General features: G+C 40.3%; 1 protein-coding gene across 10 annotated transcripts in view; it reads left to right on the top strand.

Annotated features, from left to right (window-relative positions):
- The window catches only part of KLC1 (kinesin light chain 1), a 50,113-nt gene that overhangs the window by 15,449 nt on the left and 21,539 nt on the right, over positions 1 to 13,125 (top strand). For all 10 annotated transcript variants that reach the window (XM_072115939.1, XM_072115941.1, XM_072115944.1 and 7 more), the window contains exons 2-8: positions 4,914 to 5,175; positions 5,555 to 5,785; positions 7,286 to 7,364; positions 8,824 to 9,049; positions 9,387 to 9,474; positions 11,337 to 11,438; positions 12,463 to 12,636. In XM_072115939.1, coding sequence (XP_071972040.1) covers positions 4,915 to 5,175; positions 5,555 to 5,785; positions 7,286 to 7,364; positions 8,824 to 9,049; positions 9,387 to 9,474; positions 11,337 to 11,438; positions 12,463 to 12,636 — 1,161 coding nt within the window. In that variant the 5' untranslated portion in view covers position 4,914. The remainder of the gene's footprint in view (positions 1 to 4,913; positions 5,176 to 5,554; positions 5,786 to 7,285; positions 7,365 to 8,823; positions 9,050 to 9,386; positions 9,475 to 11,336; positions 11,439 to 12,462; positions 12,637 to 13,125) is intronic.

Here is a 13,125-nt window from a genome sequence, read left to right as displayed (position 1 = left end):
ACTGAGATCTACACCCGGGTACTTGGCTTCCGTCATGAGACCTTGGGGGAGATTTATCACAATTGTCTGAGTTAAAACTGCTTTAGTTGCCCATGGAAACCAATTGGAGCTCAGCTTTAGTTTTATAAACGGGAAAATTAAAGCTGAGCTGTGCTCTTGGGGTGATGCCACACGTGGCGTTTTTGGTTTGTTTTTAAGCATGCGTTTTCATGCTGTTAAACGTATCCGTTTTTTACCATTTACATTGTGTTTGGCTGCTTTGAACCTGTTTATCTTGATAGATACAAAACAGCCAAACAGGTTAAACATGCAAAAACACATCCATTTTCTGTGCGTTTAAAAACGCACCGAGATATGTCCAAAAACCTACCCTAAGACACTTCTGATAAATCTCCCTGCGTTGTAAGTGATGGACCCCATGAACATTGGGGGTACAGCAGGGCACCTCATCTTATTAGTAAAGTGTCCTTCAGCCTACATGATTATAGTGTGTTTTACAAGTGACAGAATTGCTATAATTCTATTTGGGTGAGAAGGAAGATGATTCTTACTATTCGAGCTATTAGATGAAGTAAAAGCTTGGAATTGGTAATCCTACATATTGGTGACGTCTCTCCATAGACTCTGCTGCAGCTCTTCTATTCACAGGCAGATGCTTGGGTCTGTCTCTGCCTAATGAACACTGTAATTCATATGGAAACATGAATGTGGGCAGGAGAAATCCAGCAGCTCAGGCTCACATATAAGGTTCTCCTTAGTAACACAATTTCTTGTTTTTTTTTCTTATCTTCTTATCCAGTGAGCTTTCTCCACATCTCCCTGGCTTCATGTTTGCTCAGCCGTGTTGTATGGAGAGATTGGTTTTTCTTCTCTGTATTCTTGATTTTTTTTCAAGATCTACCAACCTTCCCATTGTTTAGTCTTGCCATGTTAATACTAAAGTGCAGTGTCAGAGGACCATCCTGTAGGCTTCTACCCTATAGGCCTTTGACTGGATTAAAGGACCCTGAGATTGTTCACACTAAGGTTACTTAGGTGAGCCCTATTAATATTATATTATTTGATGAGACTTAATATAAACAAAATAGAAAATTATCAGGCCTTTGGCACAAAAAAGCACCTCCTACCTGACCTACTGATGCTTTTTTGATGTGGATACTGACGATCCACAAATCCTGTGAATAATAAAAATCCTTATTTATATAGCGCCATCAAATTCCGTAGCGCTTTACAAATCATAGGGGACATATACAGATATAATATTACATTACACAGAACAAACAGACGTATGAAACAAGAGTGAGTGCCCTGCTCACAAGAGCTTACAGTCGATGAGGGTGTTGACACAAAAGGTAAAAAAGCTTGTATACCTAACTAAGGCATGACATGGTACCTAATCCTAATGCATGCAGTTCAGCTTATAAAGTTCTGGGGAGTCCCGATCCTTCTGGAGTCAAAAGAAGCAGCGCATAATGCTTTAATCTGTCCAGTTTTTGGTGATTTAAGCTTTCAGGGTCCCCAGGTGTTGTATTGAGATGGCTAAGCTATAGGTGGTGTAGTAGTTTGCTACTGTTCGTGGCTGCTTCTCCCTTCTGTAACTTGTTTTCATACACAAGAATGTGTATCTAGGTGGCTTAATGGTCCCTATTCTTATGGCAGGTTCCCAGTAACTTTTGCACAACCATTGTTTTGCCCTGGCTGTTGTGCTAGTCCCAGAACATGGTTACAACTCATCAGTGGCTTCCACGTTGAAGGTGGATACTACCATCGTTCTGATCCTGAGAACGGGATCGGGGTGATCCAAATACAAGACTTGGAAGTGTGAGGATATAGCGGCCAAGGGACTATTGTGGAGCAGAGAATATACTGGGCTATTGTCCTTGTGACGTCTTGATATCTTCTTTCCTGTTGGGCCATGTTGCGGCACATAAGATCCTTTGTATACTTTGCGACTTCTCTGTTCTTTGTGGCAGTGATTGAAATTGATGCCTTTAGGGCTTGGTGCACAATGACCATTGATCACTATTGATCAGCGCATATGCTGTTCTCAGATGTGAATAACCCCCATATCCAGTAAGTTATCACAGGTTTGTACTAAATCTGATTACATGCGTACGTGGTGGTGACTAATAAATGGCGCTCTGTTGTAAATGGACATACAATGGCCACGTTACGTAGAGTAGATGTTTAGTCTGACTATGTTGTGGCATTTGCACATATTGGAATACCTTTAATCCTTCCTACTGCAACAATAGCAGTAACAAATTAACAACTAGGTACACTGTCTATTGCCTGACAGCATTAACACCACATCATCCGATTTCGGAAAAGTGTTTAATTTTTTTTTTTTTTTGAAGATTTTGGTATCTTTCATTCTTAATAAAGTTTTTGATATAACGGTCTAACATTTTGGTTCAAGTGACCTGGGGGGCAGTGGTTGCATGGTAAAGACCAGGGGTTACATTGTATGGTATTATTACAGTAGTCTACAACCTGTTGTAAAAAGAGCACACGGTGTGGAGCTTCTCCTGGATGCAGATGCACCACGTGTTCTGTATTGTATCACATGATATTTAATAGTTGAATCTCCTGCCTTGTCTGCAATCACGGGATTTGTATCCTGGCAGATAATAAAGGGCAGGAAGTTTTCATACTTTCTTGGAGACTTCCATTGTAAATATGTATTGTGTGATGATTCTCCAGTGTGTGGAGACTTTGGCTGATCACGTTGACTTCTCCTTTTTGTTTCCAGAAAAACGCCCATTTCCTTAATACGGACTGGTTTCCTATTGCAAAATCTAACTTTGTCTATACTTTCTCAAATGAAGATGTTTGATTTACTAGAGTCTGATGTATTGTGTGGCATATATTATGGCATTTTTTTGCCTTAAAATTTTAGCATTTGACAATTCTCGCAAATTGGTAAAGAGAGTGAGCCAACCAACACCACTTTTCACTCCATAGTTATGTTATGAATCCAGATGTAGCAGATGGTTATGAAATTTTGTTACAAACTAGTTACAAATTTTCAACTTCTTTTGAAGTTGTAGATATTACATAGCATGTGCTACATTTATCGAGCTGTGTAATCCACTATAATAAATTCTATTATAATCTGATGTACAAAATACATTCCTAGAGCTCCTAAGACACTCCAAAAAAGTGGAGTAAGATCCTTCCTAATACTTAATGTTCTCCATTGACCTGTTGGTTTACAGTGTTTTGTAATTGTGTTTTGAGCTTTTGGCCATTTTCTGTTATGATTTTCTTTGACCTGTTTTTTTTTAACAAATTGAAAATAATCCCATAAAACACAATAAAGCCTTCTGTAATTAATTCTGTATGAACTAATTATTAATTCCTAAAAATAGAAAGAGAACAAAGTTGCCAGAGGGTGCAGTATAAGTTGGCTTTCCAGATTACACAATGACATTTTCAGACTAGCTGCGCTAGTGTTGTCCGCTCTATTCTGTTATGGAGGTGGGTAACAAAAAGCTAATGCTGATGGTAAGCACAAGTTCCAATTGACTTGCATGTTTGCAAGTTTTCCTTTAGTTCGGCTTGCGTTATTTCACAGTGGTGTGAACTGGCCCTTAAAGGGGTTTTCCTACAAAGCAAGTTAGGCCCTATCCATAGCTAACCTAACCTAACTTGCTGATCAGTGGGGGGCTCCATGATGGGACCCCTACTGATCACTAGAACAGGGGTCCGATGTACTCTCGTCAGACCCCCGTAGCACCACCAAAATTTCCGGCCGTACATGGCAGGGACATCGTCTCTATGGAGCTGAAGGAGATTGCCGAGTAAGGTGCTTTGCAATCTCAGTCAACTCCATAGAGATAGCGACGGTGGTACACTGGACCTCCGCTCTTGTGATCAGTGTGTGTTCCCTTCACTGAGACCCCACCGTTCAGCAAGTTAGCCTAACTTGCTGTAGTGGGAAAATAGTGTAACCCGTATTGTACTTACACTAAGTGGTCAGAAGCCAGCAAATCATTCACCTGCCACTGCTTCTGGCACGTCTTCTGGTGTCCCATTCCCTGCAGGATATCCTATAAGGGATTGGGGCGGAGGGTCCAGCTTGCAATGCATTTTTTCAGAGGAAGTGCATGCAATCTGTAGCTAGCACAATGTGCTTTTTATGTAAACAATGCAAAATGTGTGCTGCTTGTTACAAATTGCATGTGATTTCTCTGAAACTCTGATGTGGTTTCCTCCTGTTCCTGTTGCGTTGTGTTCCAAAACAAAATTCAACGTGTCGCCTACCCATAGCCATCGCACTGCATGAAGGACCAAGTCCTTGCCTCTATCGTAATAGATGTTCGGACCCTGGAGCTCGTGGAGGAGGTGTGCGTGTAAAGCAAGTAGTCTCTCCTCACAACCCCTCTCCCACCAATGACACTGTGTATTGGGGTGGCCAGGGACTGCACCTACACCGCTTCATAGACATCCCCCACTCTCCTACAGCCCCTGCATATAATAGGATAACACAGGGTAACGCCCACATATATATATTATGAGGGAGAAGGAGTGACGATACTATGGTATGTACACTGACAGGAGGAACTATTAGGGAGGAGGGTGTGATTATACTATGGGACGTACACTGACAGGAGGAATTATTATGGAAGGGGGGATTGCCTTCACAATGGAGTAGGGACTCCAGGGTTCAGCTAGAAGTAACTGAGGCAATTTGGAGGGCAGGAGGCAGAGCTAGAGCAGTGCATGCTGGATTTGGTTGTTAGTACACACAGGAAGGCAATACAGCCACTACACAGCCACTGTTAATCCACTTAGGATCTTAGAGAGGATCCTGGTGACTGAGCTTTTTTGTATTTTTTTTTTGTATTTTTTTTTTTTTTTTTTTTAGTCACAATCACAGGGTTTGTAAATTTTGTGATTTGTCTTTGCAGAATGTATGACAACATGTCCACGATGGTGTTTCTGAAGGAAGATAAGTTGGAGAAACTCACCCAAGATGAGATCATTTCTAAGACCAAACAGGTGATACAAGGCTTGGAAGCCTTAAAAAATGAGCACAACTCCATCCTGCAAAGCCTTCTGGAAACACTGAAGTGCTTGAAGAAAGATGACGAGAGCAACCTGGTGGAAGAGAAATCCAACATGATCCGCAAGTCTCTGGAGATGCTGGAGCTTGGGTTGAGTGAAGCACAGGTAATTGTATGGTGCACCGCCCTGCCTCTCATCAGGGAATATGTCTATCTGGAGCAGATGCTGGGTCACTAAACCAGTTTTGCAGATTGCATATTTTTCTTCAGTGTCATTGTGTTACATCATGCAGTGTGAAAAGTTATAAAATATCCAAATATCCAGGTCGAACCTGGCATACTTGTGCCTAAAAACCTGCGAACCCTAGGCAATGCGCAAGAAATTGAAATTATTTCAGTGCTTCTATGGCAGACACTGGCTAAAAAGCACTGATAAAATCCCCCCCATAGTCTGTTTTGTACACCTTACTTTAATATCTTGGAATAAAGCTGTATTGTACACAGATGTGTTGTCTTTTTGTAAAATCTGATGTTTGATCTTGTAGGTTATGATGGCCTTATCGAACCACTTGAATGCAGTTGAGTCTGAAAAACAAAAACTGAGAGCCCAAGTCCGACGGCTTTGCCAGGAAAATCAATGGCTGCGGGATGAGCTGGCCAACACTCAGCAGAAGCTTCAGCGCAGTGAACAGTCTGTGGCCCAACTGGAGGAGGAAAAGAAACATCTCGAGTTTATGAATCAGCTGAAAAAATATGATGACGATATTTCTCCATCGGTTTGTAACTTTAATGTTTCCTCCCCTCCCTTTAATTAGTTTAGTTGTTGGGAGAAATGATCAAAAGTGAGTTACTGTTTTTTCTTTAAGACCAGAAAGTAACAAGTTTTAATTTTCATTATATATAACCCACACTGATCTGATATTGCTTGACCTATCCTATGAATGGGTCTTCAGGATAAGAAACCTGGAAAGCAGCTTTAAGCAAGTATTTATCAATAAATGACCATTGTAATGGCATATATCACATAGTGGGGGAGTTGCATCAATCAATTTACTACAGAATACTGTAGTAATTTGTACCAGAAGTACAGTGCACCACATTTATTGAACGGTTTTAGACCATTTCTAGGTCTTTCATCTTGTCTGAAAAGAGGTGTGACCTTGGTAAAAAAAAAAGGGGGGGCGTGACCGTGTTGGAAAATGACCCATGTGCCAGAAAATTAAATATTGTGGTGCAGCAAACTAGACCGCCTAATAGGAGGGGCAAAGTACGGCTCACCAGTCTTATACTGCATCAGATTAATCATCCAGCTTCAGACACAATGATTAATCTGGCGCAGCAGAGATCTGTCTAGTTCTACTCTGCACTGGTCTAAAGACCCATACATTAATACATGTGCCCCTAGGTCTTTAGCCAACTATACTTGATGATCCCTTTCCTTATCAATGTGCTTTTGGTGATCAAGTTTTGTTTCATTAGAATCTTGGTATACCTGTGGTATCCCTAAAATGCTGGGCTATAATGGCAGTATAGGGGAGCGGCCACAATTGGCGCTTGGATTACGTTTACAAGTGCAATTCGGCTCGGCCGCATCGCATATGTTTCCATGGAGACTCATATGATCGGTAACCAGCTTCCGGTGTTTTTCATTGCTTAAATTCGCCCTAAAAGTGCCCTGTAGATAAATGAGTCCATACATCGTTCTGGGAAAGCAGCTGGTGAGGCATTAAGCCATCCCTATGTTAATGCTATGAATCCTGGTTATTGAAATGGGGGACAGAATTCATAATAGATGCATGAATGCACCTGTTCCGCTAAATGAAAATCCACCGGTATATATTATTAATGGAATAATAGATACTGTTGTGCAAGCTAATTTCCTTCTATCTACTTTTCACAGTAAGCAGAGATACAGTACCATAAACTAGAATGGATATAAAACTATGTTCTCATAGGACAACAGTCCTATAATAAAATAAAATTAAAGCAATTTTAAGAAGTTCAATGTAATAATAAAAAAAAATCCTTGAGGTTTTCTCCTTTTATATAGAGGCAGCTTGTTGGGTTAAGAATGGGTAAATAAATGTGCCGTACTCATCCAGCATTTTATACTACTGCATATACCAATGGTAGTAAAAGGTCAACCACAGACCAGTCATTCCTATCATGTATGTGGTTTGAACACAAATGGACGCTGATCGTGGGTGATAAGGAGGTTTGATGTGTAGAATAATGCAAAATGTTTCAATTTTGTCTTTATTGAATTCTCTTTTCAGGATGATAAAGACAATGACTCCTCGAAGGAACCTTTGGATGACCTCTTCCCTAATGATGATGACGATCAAGGGCCAGGAAGTAAGTAGCTTGCTTGTTGTATTGGCAGACACTTAAAACATGTAACGTGTATATAGTTGTTGTGTAGAGGACCTTCCCGGTAACATCAGGTACCACTTCACTGGTGCAACTGATACTTCTGCACTTTAGGTCACAGAAAATAAGTATTAGGGCTTCCACAGACTACTGTGAATCACAGAACGACTGTGGATGGATCCATAGCTCAATACTAATCATGATCACATCCCACAGGGACTCCTTGCATCATATACCACCCTTTACACTGTGGAATTGGGCACTTGGTGGTCCTGGATTCTATGACAACCAAGACGGTGTGAATATGCTCTAGAAGTATGTTCTGACAAGTTTAAGACAATAGTACAATAGTCAATGTGGTCACAGTCATGGCATTATTTATTGATATGACACAACTGAGCAAACTCTGTGCAGTCACAGAACTCTAGTATTAACCCCTTAGTGATGCGGCCCGGAAAGGCTCTAGTGATTGGGGCATTTTTAGCAAACATAATTTCTTTTTTCTTTTGTTTGCGTGCTACCTTAAATTTTTGCTGCATTTTTCTTTCGCATTAAAGTGGAAAAAGGCTTTTTTGGGGTAATTTATAGTACATATTTTTTTAAAATGAACTCCGAATGAACATTATTAATGAATTCCCTATTTTGTTTTGGTTGTTCTGATATATAATAGGTGTAGTCTTGGACAGACAGGGCGACTATGGCGATGTTTTTAATTATATTGGGAAATGTGAATGTAAAAGACCCCACAGGGACATTATAAATTTTTTTTTTTCATTTACAGGTTTTCCCCTGTAACTGGGACATCCGTAAGAGCTGATCAGAGCTGTGCTGGGTCTAATTAGACCCAGCAGCTCTGATTAACCTCTTTAGATCTGGCAATCACATGACCGTCAAGTCTACAAAGCCTGCAGCAGCGCCGCCTCTGCTCCTCTTTACATCGCACTACCTCAGGGCGATGCTGTGAGCAGCGGAGAAAGGAGATTCTGTAATCAACCGCATATCCCTTCTCCCTAGGGTCTCCGGGTGCCTCTGACACGCAGAGACCCAGACCATCTAAAGACATCACTGCACTCCCCGTACCTGCGCCTGCTGAAGTCAATGGGCAGTCAGAGAGGAGTTAAACACTGAGGTCCTTGAGAAGAATAATTGTATACAGTGGTGATAGTTTCTAGTTTTGTTACAGCAGTGAATGTTACTATAGTGCAGTATTGATACCGGCACTAACTAAAGTGATGTTATGATTTCAAAATGCCTTGGCATTCACTAGTGATTTTTTGCTGTACAGTGGGGATACCCAGTGCACAAAATAAACACTGGTATAAAAAAGCACAACCCTTTTCAGGATGAATTCGGAGGACTTGTGTTATTTATAAAAAAAATTCACAGGCCTTAGATATTCAGTTCTGTCTTATTACCTATGTTTAATTCTGCGTGTTGTTTGCAGTCCAACAGCCTCACAGCAGTGCGGCCGCAGCTGCCCAGCAAGGAGGCTATGAGATCCCTGCACGATTAAGGACCCTCCATAATCTGGTGATCCAGTATGCATCACAGGGCAGGTATGAGGTGGCTGTGCCCCTCTGCAAGCAAGCCCTGGAAGACCTGGAGAAAACCTCTGGCCATGATCATCCCGATGTCGCCACAATGCTCAACATACTGGCTCTGGTGTACAGGTAAGGGGCATATGCACTTTTATCCGAGATTGACTAATCTACTATTGAGATCAGTAATTGACTGAAGCTGCGATATGCCCATTACAAAACTATTAAGAAACAATGGAAGGGGGTGAGTGTAGCGTTATGTCTCTGTACCTATAGGTGTGCTACAGTCATATGTTGCATTGACATAGTGTTGACATAAATGGCTTGTAAAGGCAACATGTGACCTCTGGCACGGATGGAAGTAACTGGTAAGATGGGTTGGTTTAGGGATACTCTGACTGTACATATTTTGAGGTTGATGAGCACCCACTAATTTTTTTTTTAAACCCTATCTTAACTTGTGTTCTAGGGACCAGAACAAATACAAAGATGCTGCCAATCTGTTAAATGATGCACTAGCTATTCGTGAGAAGACCTTGGGAAAAGATCACCCAGCGGTTAGTAGTAACATATTTTGATCCTGTGTATATTTCTATCCTCCCATCTTCTCCTTTCTAATGTGGACTTGAAGTGTTAACATTGAGCATTAAACTCAACAGGAAGTATTGCTAATGACCCTGGTGTTTACGTGAAGCAGCAGGTAGGGTTCTACAGATGTCCATATGCCACTTGCCAATCACCTCTAATAAGCACTGCATGCAGAGTTCTCTCCATTAAAGCAGCAGTCTATACTGAAGAGCATGTTACTTTGTGCAATAAATCTGAGGTGAAAATAACCAAAATACATACAAATTTCTGAGACTAATTAGTGAGGCTTGTGGAAATCTATGTAGATGCTGCAGTCTTGCTTGCAAAAATTACTGCAACAAATCCACCATATTTAAGTTTCCTATTGGACCAAGTTAAATGTGTTGTCCAAAGTACTACTACTGATTACATATCCTTAGGATAGGTTATTAAAGGGACACTCCAATCAAAACTAATTCATTGATTAATGCTTAAGGGAGGAGCATGACTCTAGTTTCTAGCAAGGTTCGAGGAATACAATGAAAATGAGTCTTCCTCCTTCCTTCAAGTCCTGCACCATGCATTATGCAATGAATTAACTTTGACTGGAGTGTTCCTTCAATAACCGGTTGGTGAGGGAATGACTGGATATATGCTGTGCTGCAGTTTACTAAACCTATACAGCTCTGTAAAACAGCAAAGATGTTGTACACTCCATCCCAAGCAATCTAGCAAACTGCTAGAAGGCAGGGGTGCTGAGAATTGGACCATCACTTATGTGCAAGAACAATAGTGCTTCAATGTTAAAGCTGACTAGTTTACATAGCTGCTGCTTTAAATGAACTTTACTCCTGTAAAATGATGTCTCACATCTGATTTTGTTAATTTACGATTGACATTTAAAGGGGTTGTGCCAAATTGTAATCTTATGCCTAATCCACAGGATTGGTGGAGCTGCGAACACTGGAACCCTGTTCTCATAATGAATGGGAGCAGCAGATTGAGCATGCACCCTTCTGGTTTAATACCTTTTGGTCATTACTGGCTTTTGTATTATACCAGTCGGGTGCCATTGTGTCATTTCTCTGTTATTTCTCATATAAATACAAGAGCGTGTTAGCGCTTGCCATGTGTTCCTTTGCATTCTGACAATGTCCAGTCTGACAATTGACCTTAGGAATGGTAACACCCAGTTGTCAATGTACTGGAAAGACACAATGCCGTTTTTTAATCAACATTTTATGGACAATGGTAAATAAAGTTGGCAGTCCCTCTTCAAAGAAACACCATGATTATCAATGAGGGCAGAAAGACAAGATTATATTTTTTTTCTACATGACTGATCTTGTAGAAGCCAATTATAATAGGTGTTAGCAGTAATCTGTGCATTCCTACTACACCCATTTTTCAATGTGCTGAGATTGAATATCTATTCATTTTATTCAATAAGTATACCCATAATAAGAGACTTGCTCAAGTGAACATACTGTATCCAATGACTTCTGACCTGAAGCAATAGACCTGTAGCCCTGAAGTGCCACACACTACGAATCTTTATTAGTAACCTCTGCATCATCTGTATTTTATAATTAAAATTGTTAATTTTTGCTTCTGGAAATTTTCTATTGTTGTGTTCTGATTTTAATGGTGTCCTGTGATGTCAAGCCTAAACGAATATGTGACAGATGTTCTCCTCTTCTGCACTTTAATGCTAATTTCTTCTTTTATCGTATCTCGGTCTGAATTGATTTTTTTCAATGTTCTTTACTTGTCCTTGGAGACTCTTTGTACTTTGATGTGATTGTGCTGAAATTGCTGCCTGTGATAATAAGAGGCATCTTACAATTTGCAGGTTGCAGCCACCCTTAATAACCTCGCTGTGCTGTATGGGAAGCGGGGGAAGTACAAGGAAGCTGAACCATTATGTAAAAGGGCCTTGGAGATCCGGGAAAAGGTAAGTCATACAGGAATAAATGTATAGAGTGCACTGTGTCCTGAAAACTGTAGTGGATAGAAGTTACAGGATATGTCTGGTGTGACATTATGGACCCCTTAAGGGTATACAAGATCAATTAGTTATCCATTTATTTATTTTTTCCACTAACGCCCCCTTAAACACACCGGTTTTGGGAGGCTCAGGAAGTGAGAGAGTTGTCCAGACAACCTCCTATACGCCATAAACAAAAAAGAGTCCCGCAAAACAATAAATACTTCTATTGGCCCATCGACACATGAATAAATAATGTAGCAAGAACAAGAAGAATCATAACGACCATGAATTGTTAACAATCTTTATTAGAATACATACAAAGAACAAGAGACCAAAAAAATAGATAAAAACACTTAAAAAGTGCACTGGTATACACTGCAAAGACTTAGTGAGGTGAAAACGATACAATCACCATCACAAACCCCTCTGGCTGTAACAAATTCAAGCAGTGTTTATGTAAACAATTTTTGTAAACATGAATGTAAACAGATGATGAGATGCATCACAAGTCAATAGGATAGATAGGTATATACTAAAAACCCTCTCTATACAACCTGTCAGATGAAAAGGTTCGCAAGGTGTGTCAGTCAATAAACAGACAAAGGAATACGTGAGGGGTAATGAACACACAGGGGTAATGAGATGTAAGAATTCACCCCACATGTTACGTCACACAAGGTGACTTCATCGGGGTTAAAACTGATGCTCTGCATTTAATACAGTGCAGAGCATGTGGCATGTACTGCTATATCTTCTGGGCTACTGTTACCAGTAGTGGAACCAAAGTTGTAAAATCGCATTACATCCTATAACAATGGCTCCGATACTGCATTTGGCTTCTGGCGGACAGCGGTACACACCATTTACTAGAACATAGATAAGAGTGCTTGGGTCCTGATGCTATTCAGACAAACAAATTACACTATTAACTTTTGGGGATAATGGGATTTTTAGGAGCTTTTCATAATTTTATGGATGGATGTTTTAGGTGCTCGGAAAAGACCATCCAGATGTAGCAAAGCAACTGAACAATCTGGCTTTACTGTGTCAGAACCAAGGCAAATATGAAGAAGTGGAGTATTACTACCAGAGGGCATTGGACATCTATCAGACCAAATTGGGACCAGATGATCCAAATGTGGCAAAAACTAAGAACAATCTGGTAAGTGTTATCGTGGGGAACATTTACCACTCGGCAGGCATCCTGCAAGCTCTGCTGCCCGTCACATTTATCAAAGTGGTTTTGGCTACTTGACAAATTAGGCCTAGATGTGTATTGGTTTGTAATATGTTTGCAACTTTTGCAAAAAAAGTAGCTGTTTTAGGTGCATTGGTGTTTGTTTGTTTTTTTTTTATTCAAGTAAGTCGCAACAACTGCAAAACAAATTATTGCTACATAGACTTTAAATGTCTTTAAGGCTTAGTTAAGATGATCACAGAATGATGACTTTTATTGGTAGAACCCCCCCCCCCCCTCTAATTATTCTTTAATCCTGAGGTTTTAACCCCTTTATGCCTGAGGGTCATTGGTGCCTGAAAGTCCTGGTCAATTTTTGCAGTTCTTTTCTGTTCTTTAAATGAGGATCTCTTTGGAACAACTTTACATATGATAACAATTTTTAATTGTATATACTTATATACATTTGAGACT

The sequence above is a fragment of the Engystomops pustulosus genome, chromosome 7 (assembly GCF_040894005.1).
Source record: "Engystomops pustulosus chromosome 7, aEngPut4.maternal, whole genome shotgun sequence".
NCBI lineage: Eukaryota > Metazoa > Chordata > Amphibia > Anura > Leptodactylidae > Engystomops > Engystomops pustulosus.
The sequence above is the reverse complement of the archived record's forward strand: the minus strand, read 5'-3'. Positions and strand labels throughout refer to the sequence as shown.